General features: G+C 44.5%; 1 protein-coding gene across 3 annotated transcripts in view; it reads right to left on the reverse strand.

Moving 5' to 3' along the window:
• The window catches only part of GR (glutathione reductase), a 45,690-nt gene extending 23,482 nt beyond the window's left edge, over positions 1-22,208 (reverse strand). Inside the window, exon 1 of one of the 3 annotated variants that reach the window (XR_015187149.1) lies at positions 21,753-21,908. Coding sequence is in view for 2 of the 3 variants with exons in the window: in XM_086505894.1 (XP_086362020.1) it covers positions 21,753-22,126 (374 nt within the window). In the remaining variant the exon portion in view is untranslated. Of the gene's footprint in view, positions 1-21,752 lie in introns of all 3 variants that reach the window. The other 2 variants (XM_086505894.1, XM_086505892.1) reach the window with 2 other exon arrangements.
• Positions 22,209-23,576: the final 1,368 nt, after the last annotated feature.

The raw sequence follows: 23,576 nt of genomic DNA on the forward strand, positions 1-23,576 counted from the left end.
TTGGTATACAAACAATGGTCTGCATGGCTTCTTTTGTAACCATGTTTAAGCATGAAGCGATCAAACTTCTTATACCATTGTCTACAGGATTGTTTCAACCCATATAAGCTTCTATTGAGCATACATACCAAATGTTCCTTGCCAGGAATAACAAAACCCTCGGGTTGCTTTATGTAAAGCTCTTCCTCCACATCATCATCCAAGAAAGCGGTATGTACATCCATTTGGTCCATTTCCAAATCAAGAGCAGCCACTATGGCAAACAATACACGCAAAGTGGTCATCTTCACAACAGGAGAGAACATGTAACAGACTTGGACACTCCAAGTCAAGAATCGCGACAACACAAAATAACCACTTCAAAACAATTCAAAGATCACAATAGATTTGCACTAGCCCGGCGGAGTTCCGTGCCTAGAGATATTGGCCCCAAAGACTGGCACCCCTTTCGGTATTTCTTTTTGTATTAATCAATCATCAAAGTACAAGAGAGCGGTTAGGGTTTCACTCTCAGACTCTGCGTCCAGATGCTCTCAGAAGTGAGACCCTCACCACTTATTTAAAGATTACAAGGGATGCCCAAAAGCATAGCCCCAAAAGCTTTTAAAATCAAAAGCAGTAGTCCTCTCTCTCTCTCTTAAGAGCGTCTTTTCTTTTTTTATATAAAAAAAAAGCAAAATTCGCGTCGCTCATCATTTCAAAAAAATAAAAAATAAAAAATAATAATAATAGCCTCCGCGATTTCCGGAAATTAGGGTTTTTTGCAAAAATTAGGGTTTGCAGGAATTTTAGGGTTTCTGTTGTCTGCCACGTCATCACTTTGTGACATACCCCCCTCTTGAAAGCATTGTAATCGACCGCAATTACGCCTACAAAACCGACAAAAGCCATAAACCGTCTTAGCAGACACTGACTATTAGTACCTACGTACTAGGAACACACATCTAGCACATGTACAAAATCGACAGTCACATCACACGACATCATAGGACATCACCAAACATCACAGGACATCACATGACATTCAACATTCATTCAGATCTTAGACCATGATTTATCGGCAATGTAGCTAGCAATCACATCTAGGTCAAATCGGGACCTCATCGATGTCCGATTGACTAACCCCTATTGCAACCATGTCTATTCGAGATCAATCAGACCAAAATGCTGCAGTCATTTCGGCTATCAGTTCCTGCACTCACAAGAAGTCAAGAACAAATCAGTATCATTATCAGGAATTCCATTTCATAAAGTCATCCAGCAGAATACTGTCAGCTCTCAGTATCTCTGAAGCTCAAAGAGACATCAGTGACTTTAGTATCAAAATCGAGGCATTTATTGACAAAGGAGCGGAGTAACTCCCCTCTTGTGCATCCCACTGCACCAGATCTTCGGCCAAGCTGAGTTTCTGGGTTTCGTTTGGAGTAGACTATGCTAAACCAAAACATCGAGGTAAAGTTTCACAATCCGAGGAGTATCTGCTAGGTCCTCCTCCTCCATCCACTTCGCATCAAATGCAGGAAAGTTCTTGAATTTAACCAAGAGCCGCCTTCGGACTTTACCTTTCTTCGTATCATTATGTGCCAAAATTTGTTCAAGAACAAGGATCTCCTCGTTTTCTTCCACTTCGGGTTGCTCATCAGGCTCCCCATCATCAGGCACATCACCCTTAACAGGGTTCAAGAGACTCACATGCAATGCATTATGCATCCTCCAAGTATCTGGCAGGTTCAATCGGAAGGAGACATCATTTATCTTTTCAGTAATCTAGAAAGGTCCGTAGTATCACATACTAAGCTTTGGAAAAAGCCTCTCCTTTCCCTTTTTCTTTCTTAGGCGTGCCTTCTCAAAAGTAAGAGCACCCAATCATCCTCCTTCAGTTTCAAGTCGCGACGATGGCGATCCGCTGCCTTTTTCTGTCGTTCTTGAGACTCCTGCAAAGTCTCGCGAACCTTGGCAAAAGCCGTATCCAAATCTCGCGAATATTCATCCGCTTCCAATATCTAATCTTTCGTGCTCAGGAAGGATGGAACCTTCGCAGCACTTTCAACAATCTCACATGGCGTCTTCCCCGTCGAAGAGTGTATCGTGTTATTGTAGGCCAATTCCACCAAAGGTAAGTTCTTTTCCCATTGAGTCTTCTGATCCGAGATACAAGACTTCAATAAATCTAAAATCACTGAATTAGCAATCTCAAATTGCCCGTCAGTCTGCAAGTGGAACAATGACGAGAACTGCAACCGCGTGCCAATGTTCTCCCAAATTGCCTTCCAAAACAAACTCATAAATCTGGGGTCTCTGTCGGAGACAATCGTCTCAGACGTGCCATGTAATCGGAAAATCATCGTGATCATTCTGTTTTCTTGGGAGATCAAAAATAAAATCCATTGCAATACTTTCCCAGGGGTGGGTGGGTATGGGTAAAGGCTGTAACAATCCCTATGCCTTATGCCTGTCAAACTTGACTTCTAGCATACCAAGCAACTGCGCACAAACTCTTCCACATCCTTCTTGAGTCACGGCCAAAAGAAGTATCTCTCTACCCCTTTCATGGTGGTAGCAATGCCGCGGTGACCCGTAAAAGGTGGACAGTGGCATTCAGTCATAACCTTATCCCTCAACGGCTGTGTAACACACAACATAGTCTTTCTCATCAAGTAGCCTTCCCGAAGGAAGTATCCCGCTACTTGATGCTGCCACTGAGTAAGAGCATGGATAACCGCCAAAAGTAAAATCCGCTCCGAGTAGGTAATGCCGCCACTGAGTAAGAGCATGGATAACCGCCAAAAGCTCTTTCTCATAGATCTGTGCTGTCATCTCCGGCCTAGAGAACAAACGGCTCTCGTAAGCTATGACATGGCCTTCTTGCATCAAGACCGCACCCAGATCACGACCACAAGCATCACAAAATACGTCAAATGACTTTTGCAAGTCCGGCAAAGTCAAATCTGGTCCGACATGGCCTTCTTGCATCAAGACCGCACCCAGATCACGACCACAAGCATCACAAAATACGTCAAATGACTTTTGCAAGTCCGGCAAAGTCAAATCTGGTCCTGTAGTCAATTTCTCTTTCAATGTCCGAAAGGCAGTCACCTCTGTGGGTCCCCACGAAAAAGGTACTCCTTTCTTTGTCAAGGTATGCAAAGGGGAAGCAACCTCTGCAAACTTTCGTATGAACCGCCTGTAGTACAAACACAGTCCCAAGAAGCTTCTAACTTCATGGACATTCCTCAAATCGGGCCAGTCACGGATAGTCTCTATCTTGGCCGGGTCCATTTGCACTCCTGCTGCTGACACAATGTGTCCCAAAAAATGTATCTCTGGTAGGAAAAATTCACTCTTCTTTGCATTAATCACTAACGTGTGATCTCGTAATGCCTGAAAGATTTGAAGCAGATGATCTCTGTGTTCTGCCTCATTCTTGGAGAAAACAATGATGTCGTCAAAGAAAGTGCCAACAAATAGCCTGTACTCTCGAAAAATCTTGTCCATCATCCGGTTAAATGTCGCAGGAGCATTGGTTAAGCCAAAAGGCTTACCAAAAACTCAAATAACCCAAAAGTCGTCCGAAAAGCTGTCTTGTAGACGTCTCCCGGCACTATCCTGATCTGATGATATCCACTCTTCAAGTCAATCCTGCTAAAGCACGAGGATCCCTGTAACCTGTCAAGTATATCATCGATCCTAGGAATCGGAAATCTGTTCTTGATGGTGATTTCGTTGAGAGTGCTATAATCGATGCACATTCTCCAAGATCCATCTTTCTTCAAAACGAACAACACTGGAGAGCAATACGGTGAAGTACTAGGCTGGACAAGACCCTTTTCCAAGAGGTCTTTCACTGGGTTCATAATCTTTTCATTTTGTACTCGGCTCACACGGTAAAATGGCCGATTCGGTGGCGTGCTTCCAGGTATCAGATCAATGGTTTGATCTTCAGGCCCTCTGAAAAGCAATCGGCATGAGTGTGGAGAAAAATCTTGGCGTTCTTTTGATCAGGTCAAAACATATTCAACCTTTATCCAACGTTCAGTTCTCTCCCAAAGAATGAGTAAGAAACTGAAGTTCATCAAGTACAATCTCTAAGACCTTCATTTATCAAAGTCGCTTTCTTGGCCCGGTAGTCAACCATGGCGTAGTTCTTGTGGTACCAAGGAATCATGAGTAGAACGTCACTCGCGTGCCCTGAACACCCCTGTCATTGCAAACAAAGTTTGCCAATGCTCGGTGTAATGGCAACATCCCATCTGGGTGCCAGTCGAACTACCTCTGCCTGTGGCGTCAGTCTGTCGGGCGTAATTCCAAATCGAGCCGCCAATTCCAAGTGAAAAGAAGTTGGCCTTTGCTCCTTCAAAAGAGCTTCCTGATCCTTCACTTTGCCCCAAAAGCAGCAAAGTTTGTACTTTCATTCATTAGATTCGGTACAGGTCCCACGCCATGTGGTACCAGTTTTGCTTTTCTATCTGCCTTTTCTGCCACATTCCTCAGCTGCTCTCGAACTCTCAGGCCAGTCGTCGTCTTTATCATTCTGTTCTTTCTGTGCCTTATTAGGGAACTTTGCGGAGATATGTCCCTGTTCCCCGCATCCAAAGCACTTCCCCTCTCTGATGAAGCGAGCTCTCTCCTCAGGAGTAAGCTTGGGTCGTGCATCATTTTTCTCTTGGTTGCTCTTTTTTCTTTCTACTTTCATTCCCAGAAGTCTGTTCGGCTCGTTGTGTCATAGCCTCATCTGTGGGGTAGGTCAGACTGCCAGAGTGAATGGCAAAGCCCCGCGTCGCATGACTCATCAACTCCTGAATAGAAGCTGACTTCTGTTCCAAGCAGTGATCTCGGATCTCTGTAGGTAGACCCAAGGTAAACCGCTCAATCTGTTCTCTGAACGAGATCTTCTTGAATGAAGAGGCGGGTAGAAAAGAGCTCCAGAATCTTTCACAATAAGCATTGATTGTATCTTTCTTGGTCATCCGAAGATGGTTCCAAGCAGCTTGTATATCTCGCTCAAACTCTTGAGTCAACCAAGAAGAAATAAAAAGCCTCTTAAATTTCAATCATTTAACTAGCGCAGTCTTGTTTAAAAGAAGCGTGGACCACCAAGTACGAGCATTCCCCTTAAAGTAAGAGGCAGCTCTCCGAATCTTGGAGTGCTCTGAATAGCGTCCTCCCGCGAAAGCGATGTCAGACTGTTATATAAAAGACAAAGCCTTCGAAGCATCTGAGTATCCTGAAAAAGTATCAAACTTGATCGAGTGCCCACCTTCCTTAAACTCTCGGACTTTCTTGCTTTTATCTTCGAGAAAGTCATACTGGTTGGCTTTGTAAAAATTCTTCTTGTTCGCATAAAACTTTCCGTCATCGGAATCTGAGCTGTCTGTAGGCGAGTCCTCAGTAGAACTGTCAGTCTCTGGGCGAGATGTAGCCTTCTTTGCCTTTTTCTTGCCCTTTCCGAAGCTTTGTGTCTTGCTTCGCTTTTTGCTTTTTCTGTCTTCTTCGCTCTAATCCGAGGAGCTAGAAGAACTGTCAGAAGAAGAAGAAGAATTGGGTACTCCTTCAAATCGAACACGCTTCTTCCGTTTCTTTGCCTTGTCAAATGTCAACCGACGACCCAAATATCCCGGGAAGTCAGTGCCTTTCTTCTGCTTTTTGCTGCGCTTTTTGCCTTTCTTTTGCACGTCGAAAAGCTAAGCAATCCGTGCATCAACCACAGTCTCTAGTTCCTTCTCCGTATATTTCTTGGAGGCAGAAGGTTTCTTGAGAGCGGGTTTCGGGAGTGGGGTTGTGGTTCTTTGCCACTTCATCTGTACCTTCCAAAGAGGCATATATTTTGCCATCTTCGGGTCCTTGGCAAAATTGAGCATCATCTTTGTTGCATCGCCAATCAATTGACGACGCTCCATCTCTCTTTGCTCCGCCTGAGTAGGCCGAGGCGGGCCATACTCTCTGTCTGAATCTTCGTTGTGATCCCAGCCCGCATCTCCAGATGCAGAGGGAGTCGACTAATCATTGCCTGAAGCCATAGGTGCCACGGAAAAAAAAATTCGGGGATCGGATTTCCCGTAGAGGAGAAATCGGCCGTGCTCTGATACCACTGTAACAGACTTGGACACTCCAAGTCAAGAATCAACCGCGACAACACCAAATAACCACTTCAAAACAATTCACAGATCACAATAGATTTGCACTGGCCCGGCGGAGTTCCGTGCCTAGAGATATTGGCCCCAAAGACTGGCGCCCCTTTCGATATTTCTTTTTGTATTAATCACTCATCAAAGTACAAGAGAGCGGTTAGGGTTTCACTCTCAGACTCTGCGTCCAGATGCTCTCAGAAGTGAGACCCTCACCACTTATTTAAAGGTTACAAGGGATGCCCAAAAGCTTTTAAAAGCAGTAGTCCTCTCTCTCTCTTAAGAGAGTCTTTTCTTTTTTTATATAAAAAAAAAGCAAAATTCGCGTCGCTCATCATTTCAAAAATAAAAATAAAAATAAAAATAGCCTCCGCGATTTCCGGAAATTAGGGTTTTTGGCAAAAATTAGGGTTTGCAGGAATTTTAGGGTTTCTGCTATCCGCCACGTCATCACTTTGTGACAGAACACTTCCTGAAAGTCTATGCCCTTGGTTTGAACATATCCCTTTGCAACTAGCCTTGCTTTATACTTGGCTTTTGCATCAACTGTCTTGATTTTATACACCCATTTGTTAGGAATAGCCTTCCTTCCTTTGGGCAATTCCACCAAGTCCCAAGTATGATTAGCATGCAAAGCTTTAATCTCTTCCTGCATAGCAAGCTCCCACTTGTCACTGTGCTCACATGTCTTTGCCTCTTTATACGTAAGAGGCTCTCTCTCATCTGTCAACATAATGTAATGCAAAGAGGAATACTGTTCAACATCATCTGGCTCAAACACCACTGGATCATCTTCATTTTCAGCCATATGTGGTGCATCCTGAGGGTCAAAAATAGGCCTAACAGGTGACTGGTCATGCTAAAATTTGACCCTTTTATGGTCATGCTTTGAGGCACAATTGTTTTGATGCACCCTTGCCTCATTAAAAACAACATCCCGGCTGCATATAACCCTTTTGAGCTAAGGTAACCAAATCCTGTAACCCATTTCGCCTTCTTCACCATATCCCATGAAGAGGCCTTTAATGGACTTGGCATCTAGTTTACTCCTCAACTCAAGTCTAACATGCACAAAAACCTCGGAACCAAAAATACGTAAGTGATCATATGAAGCAGGCTTGCCAGACCAAACCTCTTTAGGGATGTCACCTATCAAAGACATGTGAGGGGATCGATTGCATATATGGACTGCAATTTTCAAAGCTTCTCCCCAAAATCCATGAGAGAGATTAGCTGTGGACAGCATGCATCTCACCCTCTCACAAAGTGTCCTATTGAATCTTTCAGCCACACCATTAGAAGAGGGGCTGTATGGCACAGTAAGCTCCCTCTTAATGCCCAAATTTTCACAAAATTTGTTAAATTCAGCACTTGTGAACTCTCCCCCATTGTCCATACGCAAGCATTTTAGCTTCCTACCTATTTGGGTGGTCACAAATGCATGAAATTTCTTAAGCGCAGCAAAGGCTTCATCCTTAGATATAAGCAAATAAACCCAAATTTTCCTAGAATGATCATCAACAAAGGAGACAAAATAGCATGCACCTCCCATAGACTTAGTAGGCATGCTACATACATCAGAATGTACAAGATCGAGCACACAAGATTTACGAGAGACACTAGAGTAATAAGAACGCTTTACTTGCTTGCCATATTGACATTCATTACAAAAGTCAAGCTTTGTGCCTTTAGCATCAAGCTTGTTCAAAGTACAAAGCTTAGAAGGCCCTTTTGGCTCATATGGCCAAGCCTCTTGTACCACAACTCCATGTGAGAGTTAATATCAGCCAATGCAATAAACTTGCCCGACACAACCTTTCCATGCATGCAGTAAAGTGTCCCTTTCTTTGTGCCCTTTACAATCAGCCTTTAGTCATTTTCCATGATCCTCTCTCAAACAAGATGTTGTAACCATGCATATCCATCTGACCAACAGAAAGCAGACTCTTCTTGATTCCCGGCACATATCTAACATCATGCAAAACAAGCTCATTTGTGCCATCTATGGAGAGATGCACAGTGCCAATACCCTCAATGGAACATACATGATTGTTTCCAAGGTATACATGGCCATGCTTGCCTGCATCAAAAGTAGAGAAACACTCCTTGATAGGAGTCACATGAAATGAAGCACCAGAATCAACTATCCAAGTCTGGGATAATGCATCATTGACAGTCAACAAAGCATCAATAAGATCACTCTTGGTGATCTGCATGTCCTGTGAATGAACATTAAGAGAGGCATCAAGGTCATAAGCTTCATCATCTGACAAAGTGGCACACAAGATGTCATCTACATCTAACAGCTCCTCAATCACAACACTAGAAGCCACATTGGCCTTCTCTTTGTCCTTTGAGCTATCCTGTGCATCTGTCTTGACTTCCTTCTTCTCTTTCTTTTTGTTTCCGCCATTCTTTTTCCGTTCTAACTCGGCTTTATAGTACCTGCAATCGGGTTTCTTGTGACCTTTCTTGCTACACTGATAGCAAGTCACATCACCCTTGCCTTTGCTGGCATTTCCCCTTTCCTTACTCTTACTCTTACTCCTTTATGCATAGACATTCTTCTTCTTTGTCCTGCCTCTAACCATGTTGGCAGAGCTGCCTCCCTCTCCGCTTACTTTCCTCCTAATTTCCTCATTCAAGATAGAACCCCTAACACCATCAAAGGTCAAATTGGGGTTATTGGACAATGAAACCACCAGTGTTTCCCATGACTCAGATAAGGTCATAAGCAAGATGATAGCTTTCAGCTTATCATCAAAAGGAGGCAAGCCTGAATCCTGTAGCTGCGACAAAGTACCTGCGAACAACGACAAGTGCTCCGCAGCGCTCTTGGACTCATCTAGTTGCATGCCAACAAGTTTTCGCATCAAATGCACTTGGTTGACAGGCGTTGTATTCTCATACATTCCCTTTAACTTCTCCCACACATCAAAAGCACTTGTGAGACCTTTCACATCAATGACTTTCTCATCGGTCATGGCCATTTTAATGTATGTAACTGCCTTTCTGTTCAGGCTAACCCATGCTTCATCCGTCATATTATGTGGCTTTACCTGTTCAAGTGCCCCTTCACAATCCTTAAGAAATAGGATTCCCTGGATCCAGTCTTTCCAAAGATTGAAACCTGTTCCATCGAACCTTCTAATCTAGAAGAGATTCTTCGAAGAAAATGATGCCATAGTTGCACGAATAAGAGGGCCAATACGCTGAATTTTTGGGCAAAATGCACAAAAACCGAAGTATAGCCTCACAGAGGTGTGCACTACAGCTCCAAATGGTCACAGGAGCAATTTGGGGCAAAATAGTCGATTTAGGCACAAAAAACAATTTTTGAAATTTATGCGCAGGAAATTTCAGCGAGCAAATGTGTGCTCAAAAACAACAATTTTAGTTGTTTTTAACCTCAGAGAAAATACATAAGACTACTACATAGCCTTTAGAAGAATGTATGAGCAAAAGCCCCAATTTGTAGCATCAAATTGCACAAAAATGAGCCACAAATAGTCATACATAACCAAAACTTGTCAAATGTGCGTAGATTGCATCAATTTGCACTTTCCCCAATGTAGATGCATCAAGAATACACTTGCAAAAACCAGCGTAAATCTGAAATTTGCTGAAAACACCTTTTTTGGGACCTGTTTTTCGGCAATTTCAGTGTTTTCGGGTAGCGGGAACCTAGCAAAGATGTTCCCACACCTTAATACATGATTTGCAAAACCTGTATTTTGCTGTCATAACCTGTAATTTGCTGATTTTGACCTAATTTCAACCTGTTTTAGGTCAATTTGACTTGCCGGGAGCTCTCTAGCGTCCGGGGACGAGTCCTTTGGCGATGAAATTGCAAAATCTCGCGTGAAAGTTGACCTCCTTGGCTGAAAATCAGCGTTTGCAGGTTTAGGGCAAACCCTAATTTTGCTCTGATACCAGTTGATGAGCACGCGGCGGTGTGTGCAAGTGATAGGGCACGCGAAGAAGTGCAGGGCTTGAGCTTTGGAGTGGGGCGAAGACTTGCAGAGCAGGGAACGCTAGGGAACGAAGAGAGAGAGAGAGAGAGAGAGAGGTAGCGCACGATTTTTCAAGGGGAAGAATGAGTGAATTAATTTGGGCTCCTCACTTCCCTTTATTATAATTATATGACCAATTTAAAGTTAGTGGCCAAGTTCAATGTGAACTTGGCCAAAGGTTATTAACCTTTAAAACTATACACAAAGGGGGTCATTTGGGCCTTTAACCCAACATAGCAAAGTTCCATTCCCGGATGCAGTGGCCCCAAAAGATTAAACCATGCATGTGTAAGTATAAACTCTTTTAAACTGTGAAACTGCGAATGGCTCACTAAATCAGTTATGGTTTCTTTGATGGTACCTTGCTACTCGGATAACCGTAGTAAATCTAGAGCTAATACGTGCACCAAATCCCGACTTCTGGAAGGGACGCATTTAAAAGGCCGATGTGGGCTTGCCCGGTAATGTGGTGAATCATGACAACTCAACGAATCGCACGGTCTTGGCACTGGTGATGCTTCATTCAAATTTCTGCCCTATCAACTTTCCATGGTAAGATAGAGGCCTACCATGGTGGTGACGAGTGACGAAGAATTAGGCTTCGATTTCAGAGAGGGAGCCTGAGAAACAACTACCACATCCGAGGAAGGCAGCAGGCGCGCAAATTACCCAATCCCGACACGAGGAGGTAGTCACTAGTGACCTAAATAACAATACTTGGCTTTTTCAAGTGAAACGAACGAGCGAAGTGGATCTCCTGGCTACACAAACCACTTACAGACACGCGTCGGACAAACCACCCGACCATAGCCACCATCCGACAACTCCCTCGTGATGGGCCAACGTCCGAGGACGTAGGCGTGCACCTGTAAGACCGAGCGTCCCATACCACCCGGCCTCGCCTCCTCGAGATGACCTCGCACACTCCTAGCCTCACAGGCTAACCACTGGCACTCTACCAGTGGGGGTCGATAACTGCAAATGAGGCCTTGGTCTCCCTTTTATAATAATGGCCGGCCACATTGACCGAGTTCACACTACGTTCACCCGGACACTGGATGCCCATCCCGATGGCGTCTAGGCTAGATCCCCTCTCCTGTAAGCGGGACATAACATACTTCCCCCCTTAAGAACCATTGATGTCCTCATCATGAAGTGGGGAGACTGAGCTTTCAAAGCTCTAACTTATTCCCAAGTAGCAAACTTTTCAGATTGACCCTTCCATTTAATTAAGTACTCGTCATAAGCCTTTTGGGGTGAATGATGGGTATGATGATCTAAAACCGCCTTTGGTTCTCGAGGAATATACTCAGTTTGCATATCTTGCAATACATTTTTCTCGATAGGCACAACAACGTCGGCCTCGCCTAGTTTTTCTTTAAGGCGGCTGACATGAAATACTGGATGTACACTAACATCCGAAGGAAGAGCCAGTTTATAGACAACTTGGCCAACGATCAAGAATGGACCACAATATCTAGCTGAAAGCTTATAATGCTTTCATGTTCGCATAGTCTTAGAATCCTTGGGTATCTTCAGATAAACCCATTGTCCCACATCTAGAGTCCTTGAAGATCTCTTTTGATTAGCATAAGTGGTGACTCGATCACGAGCCGTTCTTATACTATTCTTAGCCAATTCGAGCATTTCTTGCATGTCATACACGAAATCACGAGCTTGGCGTTCCTTGACTTTCTCTAAAAGCCAATAGCAATCGGCTCAAATCCATACATCAACATGAATGGGCTAAATCCAGTAGCAGAATGCTTGCTACTGTTGTAGGCAAACTCTAATTGTGGGAGATACCTTTCCTATTCAGACTGCCGATGAGAGACATAAGTCCTCAACATGTCCTCTAAAATCTGATTCATCCTCTCAGTTTGTCCGTCGGACTTAGGATGGTCAGAATACTCAACTTCATCTAAAGATGAGCAAACATATCTCGCCAGAATCGCCCAGTAAACTTAGTATCCTGATCACTGACGATACCCTCTGGCAGACCGTACAGCTTGTAAAGCTGATCGACAAATAAAACCGCCAACTTATGGCTTTTTACTATCGACTTCGTTGGAATAAATTTCGCCATCTTTGTGAGTCTATCGACCACAACCCAAATGGCGTCATTGCCTCGACTAGTATTTGGCAAACCAACAATGAAATCCATGGAAATACTTTCCCGCTTGGGATCTGGGATTTCCAATGGATGTAGCAAGCCAGCTTTCCTAAGGCACTCTGCCTTATTGGCCTGACACTGAGCACATCTCTTCACATAGCTCTCTATGTAAGTGCGCATCCAGGGCCAATAGAAATATCGCTTGGCCAAAGCTTAAGTTCTCTAGATGCCTAGGTGTTCAGCGCTAGGAACATCATGGCATTCGAACAAAATCTTTTGTCGGACCTCATCGATTTACGACATGCAAACTGTCACAAAACGGGAGCGTACACGAGCACTTAGAAATCTGAAAATTAAAATACTTTGCAAAGGTGAGAGAAGGGAGAAGATCGACACAGTATTGGGGACCAGAAGATGGGCTGGTCCCCCCCCCCCGTCAAGAGTATTTTTATTCAGGGAGAATTCTTATACAAGCACGAGAACCCGAGGAAACCCCTCCGTTCTCTAATCTTAGACCCGAAGGTCGTGTTTTCCCGTAAAGGGCTTGGACACAAGGCCGTTCCTTCCCGTAAGGGACTTAGGTACGAAGCCGTACTTTCCCGTAAGGGACTTAGGCGTGAAGCCGTACTTCCCGCGAGGGGCCTTCCCGTAAGACGGGAGATTCCTGCAAAACAAACCACACAAAGCAATAATTCTCAAAGCGTACCAACACCTTATACCTGTCGCTCCTTGCTCGGAAAAGCGACCTCCGTACTCAGTCATCACACGAACACTTGCAATTTCTGTCGCCAACACTTGCTCCAGAATCCCAACGCTAGCTCCTTCCGGCGTGTCCCAAAACTGGAACGCTAGCTGCCCTTTTATAGGCCCTTGCACCCCGCGGGAATAGGGGCCAAAAAAGCGGAACTTGGCGCCCCTAGAGAGAGGAGAGAGAGGGATCGCTGAATCAGCCCCCCCCCCCCCCCCCCCCCCCCCCTGCGTAGCTTTTTAGCGCTGGCTTTTTTTTTTAAGAAGAGCCTTGCTTTATTTTATTATAATAGGGCTGGTCACTTAAAAGTGGCCGGCCACTTTATAAAATAAAGTGTGAACCTGTTCAAACTGTAAAAACTCACTGAGTTAGTGAAAATAATGCTACACGAACACATTCCAGGCGTCCCCGGGTGCAGGACACGGCACAGATGCAATGCAGACACAGACTCCTCGCAGGAAAGCATCTGCCCTCCCGCGACTGTTCCTGCTTTTCGTAAAAAGCTTCATTGAAGCCATCTTTATTCTTGTGCTTGCGTTCTTACGCGTATTTTCTTACTCAGTTCGGATTTCCTCCTTAGCCTATGGAATGCCCCCTTTCTGATGCACCCGTCACCCATCATGTGACGCATCAGGGGCACTCGTAACCCGGCCCTTTCCACCGAACTTACGGAAACTCCTTCGCGATGTTTACCGTCACCCATCAAGTGACACATCAGAGTTGTCCGTTCTTGATGGCACTTCTTATAGCTACAATCTTTTAACAGTTCTTAAGTGTACACAATAAAATATCCTAAAAAGAAATTAATCATTAAAAGAAAAAGAATAGTCCAATTAGCAACATCCCTCTGGCTTCTAAACAGTTGACCTCAACTGTAGTGCTTGGACATATACCTCCAGTATCTGGGGATAAGCTGCTAATTCCTCTTGTGTCATCCACTGAGCATCTAGATTCGAATAGTTCTTAAACTTAACCAAATACTTCCGTGTTATTTTTCCGGACTTGAGAGGCCGCTCCTGATGACTTACTATCTGCTCCGGTTGGAGTATTTCTTCTGTTTCCTCAACCTCGTGAGGTTCCTCAGCACTAGGCTGGCTCGGAGGCGGTCCCACATACGACCGGAGTAAACTGACATGGAAAGCATTATGGATCCTCCAATTAGGCGGTAGCTCTAATCGGAAGGTGACATCATTCACTTGCTCAGTGATCTTAAACGGCCCATAATAACGGGTAGAAAGTTTTACCACCTTCCCCTTATGAGACGCTTGTCTCTTAAGTCTTGCCTTCTCAAACTTGAGTAAGACTAATTGTTCGACTGTTAAGTCTAGATTCCTCCTGTGCTTGTCTGCAGCTTTCTTATGCTTTTCCTGAGAGCGTAGAATAGCTCTCCTAACTTGCCCGTAGGCTGTGTCCAAATCCCAGACAAATTCATCTGCTGCAAAGACCTTATCCTTAGTTAAAAGGATCGGTGGAAGCAAAGGCTTACCATAGAGAATCTCAAAAGGTGCTTTCCCTGTCGATGAGTGTATGGTATTGTTATACGCATACTCGACAAGAGGCAAATATTTCTCCCAGTCAGATTGCCGGTCTGACACATAAGCTTTTAACATATCCAATATTGTGGAATTGGCTATCTCACTTTGCCCGTCCGTTTGAGGATGGTAGACAGATGAAAAATTCAACTTCGTACCAAGATTATCCATCAAGGCACGCCAAAAATTTCCTGTCATGCGAGGATCTCGATCACTCACAATAGACTTAGGCATTCCATGATGCTTAAAGATCTGTGCCAGAAAGACCCTAGCCATATGATCTGCTTTGATCGTTTTCTTGACTGGTAAAAAGTGTGCTTGCTTGCTAAACCTGTCCACAATGGTCCAGATCGCGTCATTTCCAGTCTGAGTTCTAGGGAGGTCCATGATGAAGTCCATGGCAATACTTTCCCAAGGTTCATTAGGCACAGGCAAAGGTCGTAGCAACCCAGGCGTCTTATGCCCGTCATACTTCACTTTTTGGCAAACCAAGCATTCCCTGACATACTTATCAATGTCCGCTTTAAGGCTAGGCCAAAAGAAATATCTTTCCATTGCTAAGGTCGTAGGGAGAATACCCCGATGACCCGCATAAGGCGAAGTGTGTGCTTCATCCATGATCTTCTTTCTTAATGGTTCCGCCACACATATGGCCTGATGGTGGTAGAGAGAACCGTCTCGAATGGAATAGGGAAACTCATTCTCTCCACGATGTAGCTTTCCCCAAATGGTGGAAAAGTTTGGGTCATTTGGATACAAATCCGGTAGGGCTTCTAATTCTTGGTGATACACCGAAGTGAGCGTTCACCCTTGGTCGCCTAGACAATGCGTCTGCGACCACATTCTTACTCCCAGCCGTGTGAAGGATCTGGAAATGAAACATAGACAAAAAGTTGGCCCATCTCATCTGCTTCTCAGATAGTTTCCTTTGCGTAAGAAAATACCGCGAACTCTGGTGATCAGTCTTGATCACAAAATCCGCTCCTAGAAGATAGTGCTTCCAGTTGGATAAGGCGTGAATCACAACCGTGAGTTCCTTTTCGTAGATTGATGCATGCAACTCTGCATCCTTAAGCCGTCTGCTTTTGTAGGCCACTGCATGGCCTTCTTGGTTTAACACTGCTCCGATGCAATCGCCTGAAGCATCGCAGTGAACCTCAAATGGTTTCCTTATGTCAGGCACTATCAAAATAGGTCCATGGCTTAGCAAGTACTTGAGCCGATCAAAAGCTCCTTGTTGTCTAGATCCCCATCTGAAAGGAATCTTCTTTGTCAAATCATGAAGTGGTCCTGCTACATGAGCACATCCTCGGACAAACCTTCGATAATATGAACATAATCCCAAGAAGCTACGTACATCATGTACCGTAGTGGGAATAGGCCAATCTTCTACCACTCGGATCTTGGCAGGATCCATACTCACTTGATTGTGAGAAACTATATGGCCGAGATAGTGTATCTTTGAGAGAAAGAACTCGCTCTTCTTCGCATTCACATGCAACTCATGCTTTCGCAATTCTTGAAACACTAGGTCCTAGTGCTTCCGATGTTCCTCTTCTGACTTAGAGAAGATGAGTATGTCGTCAAAGAATACTCCCGTAAAAGATCGATACGGGCTGAAAATGCGGTCCATCATGCGATTGAACGTCGCAGGAGCATTGGTCAAGCCGAAAGGCATTACCAAAAATTCATATAGTCCAAAGGTTGTGCGGAAAGCAGTCTTATGGACATCCTCAGGGGCGATCCGTATCTGATGATACCCACTCTTTAAGTCTATGCGACTAAAGACACTTGCACCCTGCAACTATCAAGTATATCATCAATCCGAGGGATCGGAAAGCGATTCTTGATCGTGATCTTGTTTAAAGACCTATAGTCTATGCACATTCGAAACGTGCCATCCTTCTTCTGCACCAGTAGAACTGGAGAGCAGTAGGGTGAAGCACTTGGCCGTACTAACCCTTTCTCTAGAAGCTCGTTGACTTGCTTCAGAATTTCCTCTTGCTGAGCAAGACTCACCCGATAAGGGGGTTGATTGGGAGGCGAGCTACCCGGTATGAGATCTATGCGGTGATCTTCCGGCCGTACCGGAGGGAGTTCATCAGGAAGTGTTTCCGTGAAACGATCTTTGTACTTTTCAATAAATTGAAGACGCTTAATTTCCAGACTAGAGAGAGAGTCCCTACTAGTTTTATCCTTCTCACGTGAAAAAATCAAGTAAGCAGAAACACACTTCTTCATTTCTTTCTTAATGGAGATATGGCTTACAATTGGGAATTGCCAATCTCCTACATCAGCATGAATCTTTATTTTCTTACCCCCATGATCAAAAGTGAGGGTCTTTTCCACATAATCGGGAATAGGTGTCATGTGGAAGTGCCATGGCATACCCAAGATGATATCACATCCCTTGATGGGTGCCATCAAAAATGATTCGCGGTCCTTGTACTCGCCAATCCGAAGATTGAGCTGTCCTTGCACGGGAGTTGCATTGGTTGTCAACCCCTCGAATGCCGATCCGGATGTAACCGGTGTGCCAAGCTGAGCCGGTGTGAGGCACAAACATTCCGCAGTATCCAGGGAGATGAAGTTATCCGTGGATCCTGGATCATAAAGAATTAGTACTCCCTCGTTGTTCAAAGACCCCCAGCCCTTCAGAAGTTGACGCTTCCCTTTCTCCGTTTCGGTGTTTCCTTGAACATCTGGAATTGAGTTCGAGCTTGGTGGTGCGGGTTCCTTCCTTGCTTTCTCTTGCCTCGTAGAGGCTTGTTCTTGCCGTTGCTGCTTTAGCGGGCAATCCGGTTTCATATGTCCTTTCTCGCCACAGTAGAAGCATCTTCCTTCCTCTCTGAAAGTTTGAAGTTGAGTAGGAGAAAGATACTTAGTTCGCTTGCCATTGCCCTCTGGCTTCTTAAAATGATCATAGTCCCTAGATGGAGGACGTTTTCTTCCTTGGCCCCCTTGGTCATCGTAGACCCCTCTGTCTTGCATGGTAAGTGCTATGCTCCATTTTTCTGGGCGTCCCAGTTGAGTGCAAATCCTCAGCAATGATTGCTGACTCCATCATCCTCTGAAGAGTATCATGCGGATACACTTTCATACTCTTTCGAAGCTGCGGTTGGAGACCCGCTTCGAACTTTCGTTTCTTTTCCTCGTCGGCAATCTTCATGAAGGGAGTGACCTTCAGAAGAACCGACCAATACTTGTCCACATAAGTCGTTACTCTTTCATGTTCCTTCTGGGCAAGCCAGTCCCATTCCTTCCGAATGTCCTGCTCGAAGTCGGACGGAAGAAATTGTTCATAAAATTCAGATTTGAAGCTCTCCCAAGTTCTGGCCTGAGAACCTTCCAGAATCTTGGCTAACCACCAATTACTTTCCGTTTCCTTGAGATGCATCCCCACATGGCGTAATTTGGATCTTTCTGTGAAGTGCCCATTGGTAAAGGCGACTTCAAACTGTCTGATGAAGGACAGTGCTTTGGAGATGTCTCTCCGTCCGTTGTAGGTTTCGAACTTGATGTCCTTGTCACCTGATTTGAAGACTCTCATGCGATGTTGAGACTTGCAACCATGCTTCTTGAATCGAAGCTTATCTTTAGGTTGATGTAAGGTAGTAGTAGTAGCGGCTTCCTTCTTCTGACAAGATGATCGAGAAGTAGAAGTATAATCAGGAGAGTAAGATGGAGATGAGATAGAGATGTCCTTGCTCTCGTCTAGCAAAGAGAGCGCTTTTTCCTGGCCTTTCCTTGGAGTAGGCCGTTCATTCCGATCCGAAGATCCTTTGTGCACCTCGGCACGTTCTTCTTCTCTTTCCTCCTGTGGTCTCGTGCCAACAGTGTTGTCTGGATGCCTAGCTGCATCGGTTCCATTCGTTTTCTTCATTCCGCCCAAGAGCTTTTGGACATCTGGCAATACTAAGATTTGTTGCAATTCCGCAAGCTGAGCTTGCACTTGTTGAACCTCCTCTTCAACGCTTCTCCCTTGGCCCGACATGGTTCTTCCCGTTCTTCCCGAAATCGTCCTTCTTTGCAGAGAAAGAGAGGAATCCGAGCTCTGATACCACTGTCACAAAACGGGAGCGTACACGAGCACTTAGAAATCTGAAAATTAAAATACTTTGCAAAGGTGAGAGAAGGGAGAAGATCGACACAGTATTGGGGACCAGACGATGGGTTGGTCCCCCCCCCCCCGTCAAGAGTATTTTTATTCAGGGAGAATTCTTATACAAGCACGAGAACCCGAGGAAACCCCTCCGTTCTGTAATCTTAGACCCGAAGGTCGTGTTTTCCCGTAAAGGGCTTGGGCACAAGGCCGTTCCTTCCCGTAAGGGACTTAGGCACGAAGCCGTACTTTCCCATAAGGGACTTAGGCGTGAAGCCGTACTTCCCGCGAGGGGCCTTCCCGTAAGACGGGAGATTCCTGCAAAACAAACCACACAAAGCAATAATTCTCAAAGCGTATCAACACCTTGTACCTGTCGCTCCTTGCTCGGAAAAGCGACCTCCGTACTCAGTCGTCACACGAACACTTGCAATTTCTGTCGCCAACACTTACTCCAGAATCCCAACGCTAGCTCCTTTTGCTGCTTCCGGCGTGTCCCAAAACTGGAACACTAGCTGCCCTTTTATAGGCCCTTGCACCCGGCGAGAATAGGAGCCGAAAAAGCGGAACTTGACGCCCCTAGAGAGAGGAGAGAGAGGGATCGCTGAATCAACCCCCCCCCCCCCCTGCGTAGCTTTTTAGCGCTGGCTTTTATTTTAAGAAGAGCCTTGCTTTATTTTATTATAATGGGGCTGGTCACTTAAAAGTGGCCGGCCACTTTATAAAATAAAGTGTGAACCTGTTCAAACTTTAAAAACTCACTGAGTTAGTGAAAATAATGCTACACGAACACATTCCACGCGTCCCCGGGTGCAGGACACGGCACAGATGCAATGCAGACACAGACTCCTCGCGGGAAAGCATATGCCCTCCCGCGACTGTTCCTGCTTTTCGTAAAAAGCTTCATCGAAGCCATCTTTATTCTTGTGCTTGCGTTCTTACGCGTATTTTCTTACTCAGTTCGGATTTCCTCCTTAGCCTACGAAATGCCCCCTTTCTGATGCACTCGTCACCCATCATGTGACGCATCAGGGGCACTCATAACCCGGCCCTTTCCACCGAACTTACGGAAACTCCTTCGCGATGTTTACCGTCACCCATCAAGTGACACATCAGAGTTGTCCGTTCTTGATGGCACTTCTTATAGCTACAATCTTTTAACAGTTCTTAGTGTACACAATAAAATATCCTACAAAGAAATTAATCATTAAAAGAAAAAGAATAGTCCAATTAGCAACACAAACCTTTCCATTTCTAACAATAGTCCACCTCTAATGGAATATTATCATTGTCTCGTCTCTCCAACACGACTCACTTGGGTCTCCGGACCACCCTAGCCTGTACACGAGTCATGCCCCGCTTCGACCTCGTTCCATATCTTTCCAAAATAGCTATCCGAACGACCTAGCCCTCGGAGAGGGAGATAGAAATCCGTCGAGATTTCAGCCATAGACAAGGCATTAACTTCAAGAATCCTGTTGAGTGCATCGGAAACTCAATTGCTGGATCCTTTTCTATGACTCCACCTTTGGTTTTTTTGTATTGCAGTACATTAGACTTTAGTATGCTCTTTAAGGTCTTGGCACTCTAGTCTCTTGAGTCTTATCCTTTTTATAGCACATTGGCCAGCCTTGTTAACCAAATTTAATTGAGAACTAAAATTTGTAAAAGGTTATAACTCAAGTTTTTGTCTTTTAGATTTCACTATATCAATTATTTGAGAACTTTAATCTTTAATGCATGTGTATGTGCATTGTGACTGTTGTATACACGCTGACCGTACATCCCTTCAATCAAGTTATACTAGGATTGAGCAGTCTTCAAATCACGTTTTTTTAGCATATTATGAGTCAAAAGAGCTAAAAATTGCATTATTTAGGTGTTCCCCATTCTGAACCCCATGGCCATTCCCCCATTCTGCGAGGGTCCGTTCATGTTCTCGTTCCGAGATCCGCGTAACTCTCTGGGGCACACCCGATATTATACCATACATAGAGAATTTCCGATCATGGGACTTCTCGATTCTATCTAAATCTCTCACTTCCGCTGCATTTGGCAGTTCCTTTATTTTAACACACTACATGACTTGGCCGCACATATATTGATGGCTAGGCGGGGGATATATTCGCTGACTAAGAAGCAATGACGTCGCAAGGCACTTTTGAGGATTTCCAATCAGGACTATGTATGAGATGGTCACCAGGCCTCAAGGTCACCAACCCAGAAAGATGAATGGATTTTATTGGCTAGTTGCACACAAAGGGGCAGCGCGAGGAGTTTGGATAGCCTACAATGGATACCCCTCAATTTGCCTAAAGTGTGTGCATCCAATGAAGAGACAAAGTCATTGTTTATGGGAGGACCCCCAAGCAAACAGGTTTGGCTCACGATTCTTCACATGATCTCTTCGATCCTCCCAAGCATGGCCTTCACTTGGGGAGTACTGGCCTTTGAGACGGAGCGAGACAACCTAGCCATTAGGCTCCAAGACGGACGCCCTCAATAGTGCCCTATGTCAGACTCCTCAATAGCAACATGAACTCCAGAGAGAGACTTTCCATGGGAGTTGATTAGTAGCTTGTGTCTCCAGTTCATCTAGAGGGCTTGGTATTTATGGGGTTTTGAAGGGCACGCTTGAGCTAATCCATACACTCACGAGAGCGTTTGGCAGCATCCAAGACAGCTCAGACAGCGGCACCAGGCTTCCATTTGTTTGGACCTTTCTTCACAATGGGGCATGGTCTTCACTAGCACTACAAGCCTCCTCTTTGGCTTTTCCACCTCACATTCTTTAATGTAGCCATTGCATACATTCTGTCACTCACTTCTCTCCTCTTTGAACAGTTTTCCCTCATGCTAGGAACTGGATAGATTTTAAAACTAATATAAAAATACGATCCTATGCAAAAAAAAAAAAAAACCAGTCTCACTATCCCAAAAAATAAATGTTGACGATCATCACCTATCTCATAATAAACTACTGCCAGAATAGCCTACCTTTCCCTTCGCAGCAACTACCACAAATGAAAGAGCCTTCAACCACAGTCTCACGTTGCTAAATGTGCTTGAGGTTGATAAAACATGGAAGGACAAATATGCAAGAAAGAATGAGAGCATACGTGCCGCCAAGGCCACCAGCATGGTCTGATGAGATAGTTGCAAAGGGGAGCTCAATCACTGCAACTTTGGCACCAAAATTCGCTGCAAAGCGGGAAGCCCGGACTCCACCGCTGCCACCTCCAATGGTGATAAGATCGTAGTCGAAATCTCCACTTGCAGTAGCAGAAGAGCCATTTTCGGTTTCAGCAGAGGAAGATGCTCGCACGCAAAGACGGCGGGGGCGGATGCTGATAAGGGTGGGAGTCAGAAATTGAGGAGGAAAGCCGCGAGCAGAGGAGCGCGGAAAAGCTGAAAGCAGGTGCAACTTATAAAGAGGGCACCGTAAAGTGGGCGAGGACGACAGCGCCGCGAACGCACAGCGAGCAGCTGCCATCGCGCTCTGCTGTTATAGGCTGCTCGATACTCGATGCTTGAATGTGCAGGTCTGCCTAAATTATACGCTCTTCCTTCATGCTTTTGACGCGTGGCGATTTGATCTGGGGAATTCAGGATGCTCTACTGCAACAATTTGAGCGACATCTTTCCTGTTCAGTTCAACTTGCCTCAAGAAAAACAAGTGAAAAGGCTTTCAAAAACAATAAGAAAGTGATAAAATTGTTAGGTTGAATTAAACTGGTATCAGTGTTTGGAAAAGGATTGCCTCAGCTTAGTTTTGAGCCGATTGAAAATCGAGACTAGCTAGTTGCAAACCATGGTAAATGGAAGAAAACCCGATGAAATATGTGAGAAAATTGTCCAAAAAATTTGCAAATCTCAAAATTTTTGCTAGTATTTTCAGTTTTCTTCTTTGTGAGGAGGAATTTCGATCAGTGGCCGCTTAATAAAAGAGACTTTCTCGAACGTTGACATTGACCGGAATCAAGCTATAAAATGCAAGAAATATAAAGCCATGTGAAGTTGTGAAATGAAAGGTGAAATAAAAAGAACTAATTAATATGTGTGGGTATATAAATTTTATTAGAATTATGCAAAGTGAAGCTTCACTTTAGCATTCTAAAACAATAGAGTGCAAAAAAAAACAAACGTGTGTGTGTGTAAAATTTACTAAAATTATGCAAGGTGAAGCTTCACTTTAGCATTCTAAAATTATAGAATTCAAAAAAAGTAAAGACATGTCAGGATGTGAAACGAAACATAAATCTCCATCATGCACTGAAAACAATGAAAGTCTCCCTAACCCAACACAACACTAAGGGTTAGAAAGCCAAAAAAATGAAAAACAATTTGAGCGTGGAGAGTAGCAAATGGAAGACGGCAAAGACGACAATGCAAATAGAGCTTCACAAGTGAAGATCGATGCGGATTGCGGATTCTTGTGTAACAAAAAAGGGTGCCAGAAGCGAAACCATTGGGGGTGTATTTAGAGTCAACACAACCGGAACGAATTGAACACCCGATCTGACGGCCACGACTCCTTCCCAACCTACACGAGCTCTCATGTGATGTTTCTAAATTGGTGCAAAAGCAATTTAATACTTGAGGGTCAATGAGTCCCTAAACAAGAACCTGTCCTTTTACACTTAAAACATTAGCCTTCAAAGGAAGGATGAGATTTTGAACGAATCTTTCAAGTAGCCCACCTAATTTAAGCTAAAGTATATCTTTATTTCCCCCAAACTCACAAATTGTGAGTGATAAATGTATTCAAAATCGAAAAAAGTACATAGGAATCCATGATACACTCGAACCAGGGCATCTGCCAACATCCCACTACACACCACCAATACACCAAATACATCAGCTCATAAAGGGTGCCACCCTGAGACCATTAACCACAGAGGGGAACTTAGGTTGGCTTGCGGTTGCCACCAAGGAGTTAGCCC

This window comes from Adiantum capillus-veneris, chromosome 29 (assembly GCF_014529385.1).
Source record: "Adiantum capillus-veneris isolate H3 chromosome 29, ASM1452938v2, whole genome shotgun sequence".
NCBI classification, from domain to species: domain Eukaryota; kingdom Viridiplantae; phylum Streptophyta; class Polypodiopsida; order Polypodiales; family Pteridaceae; genus Adiantum; species Adiantum capillus-veneris.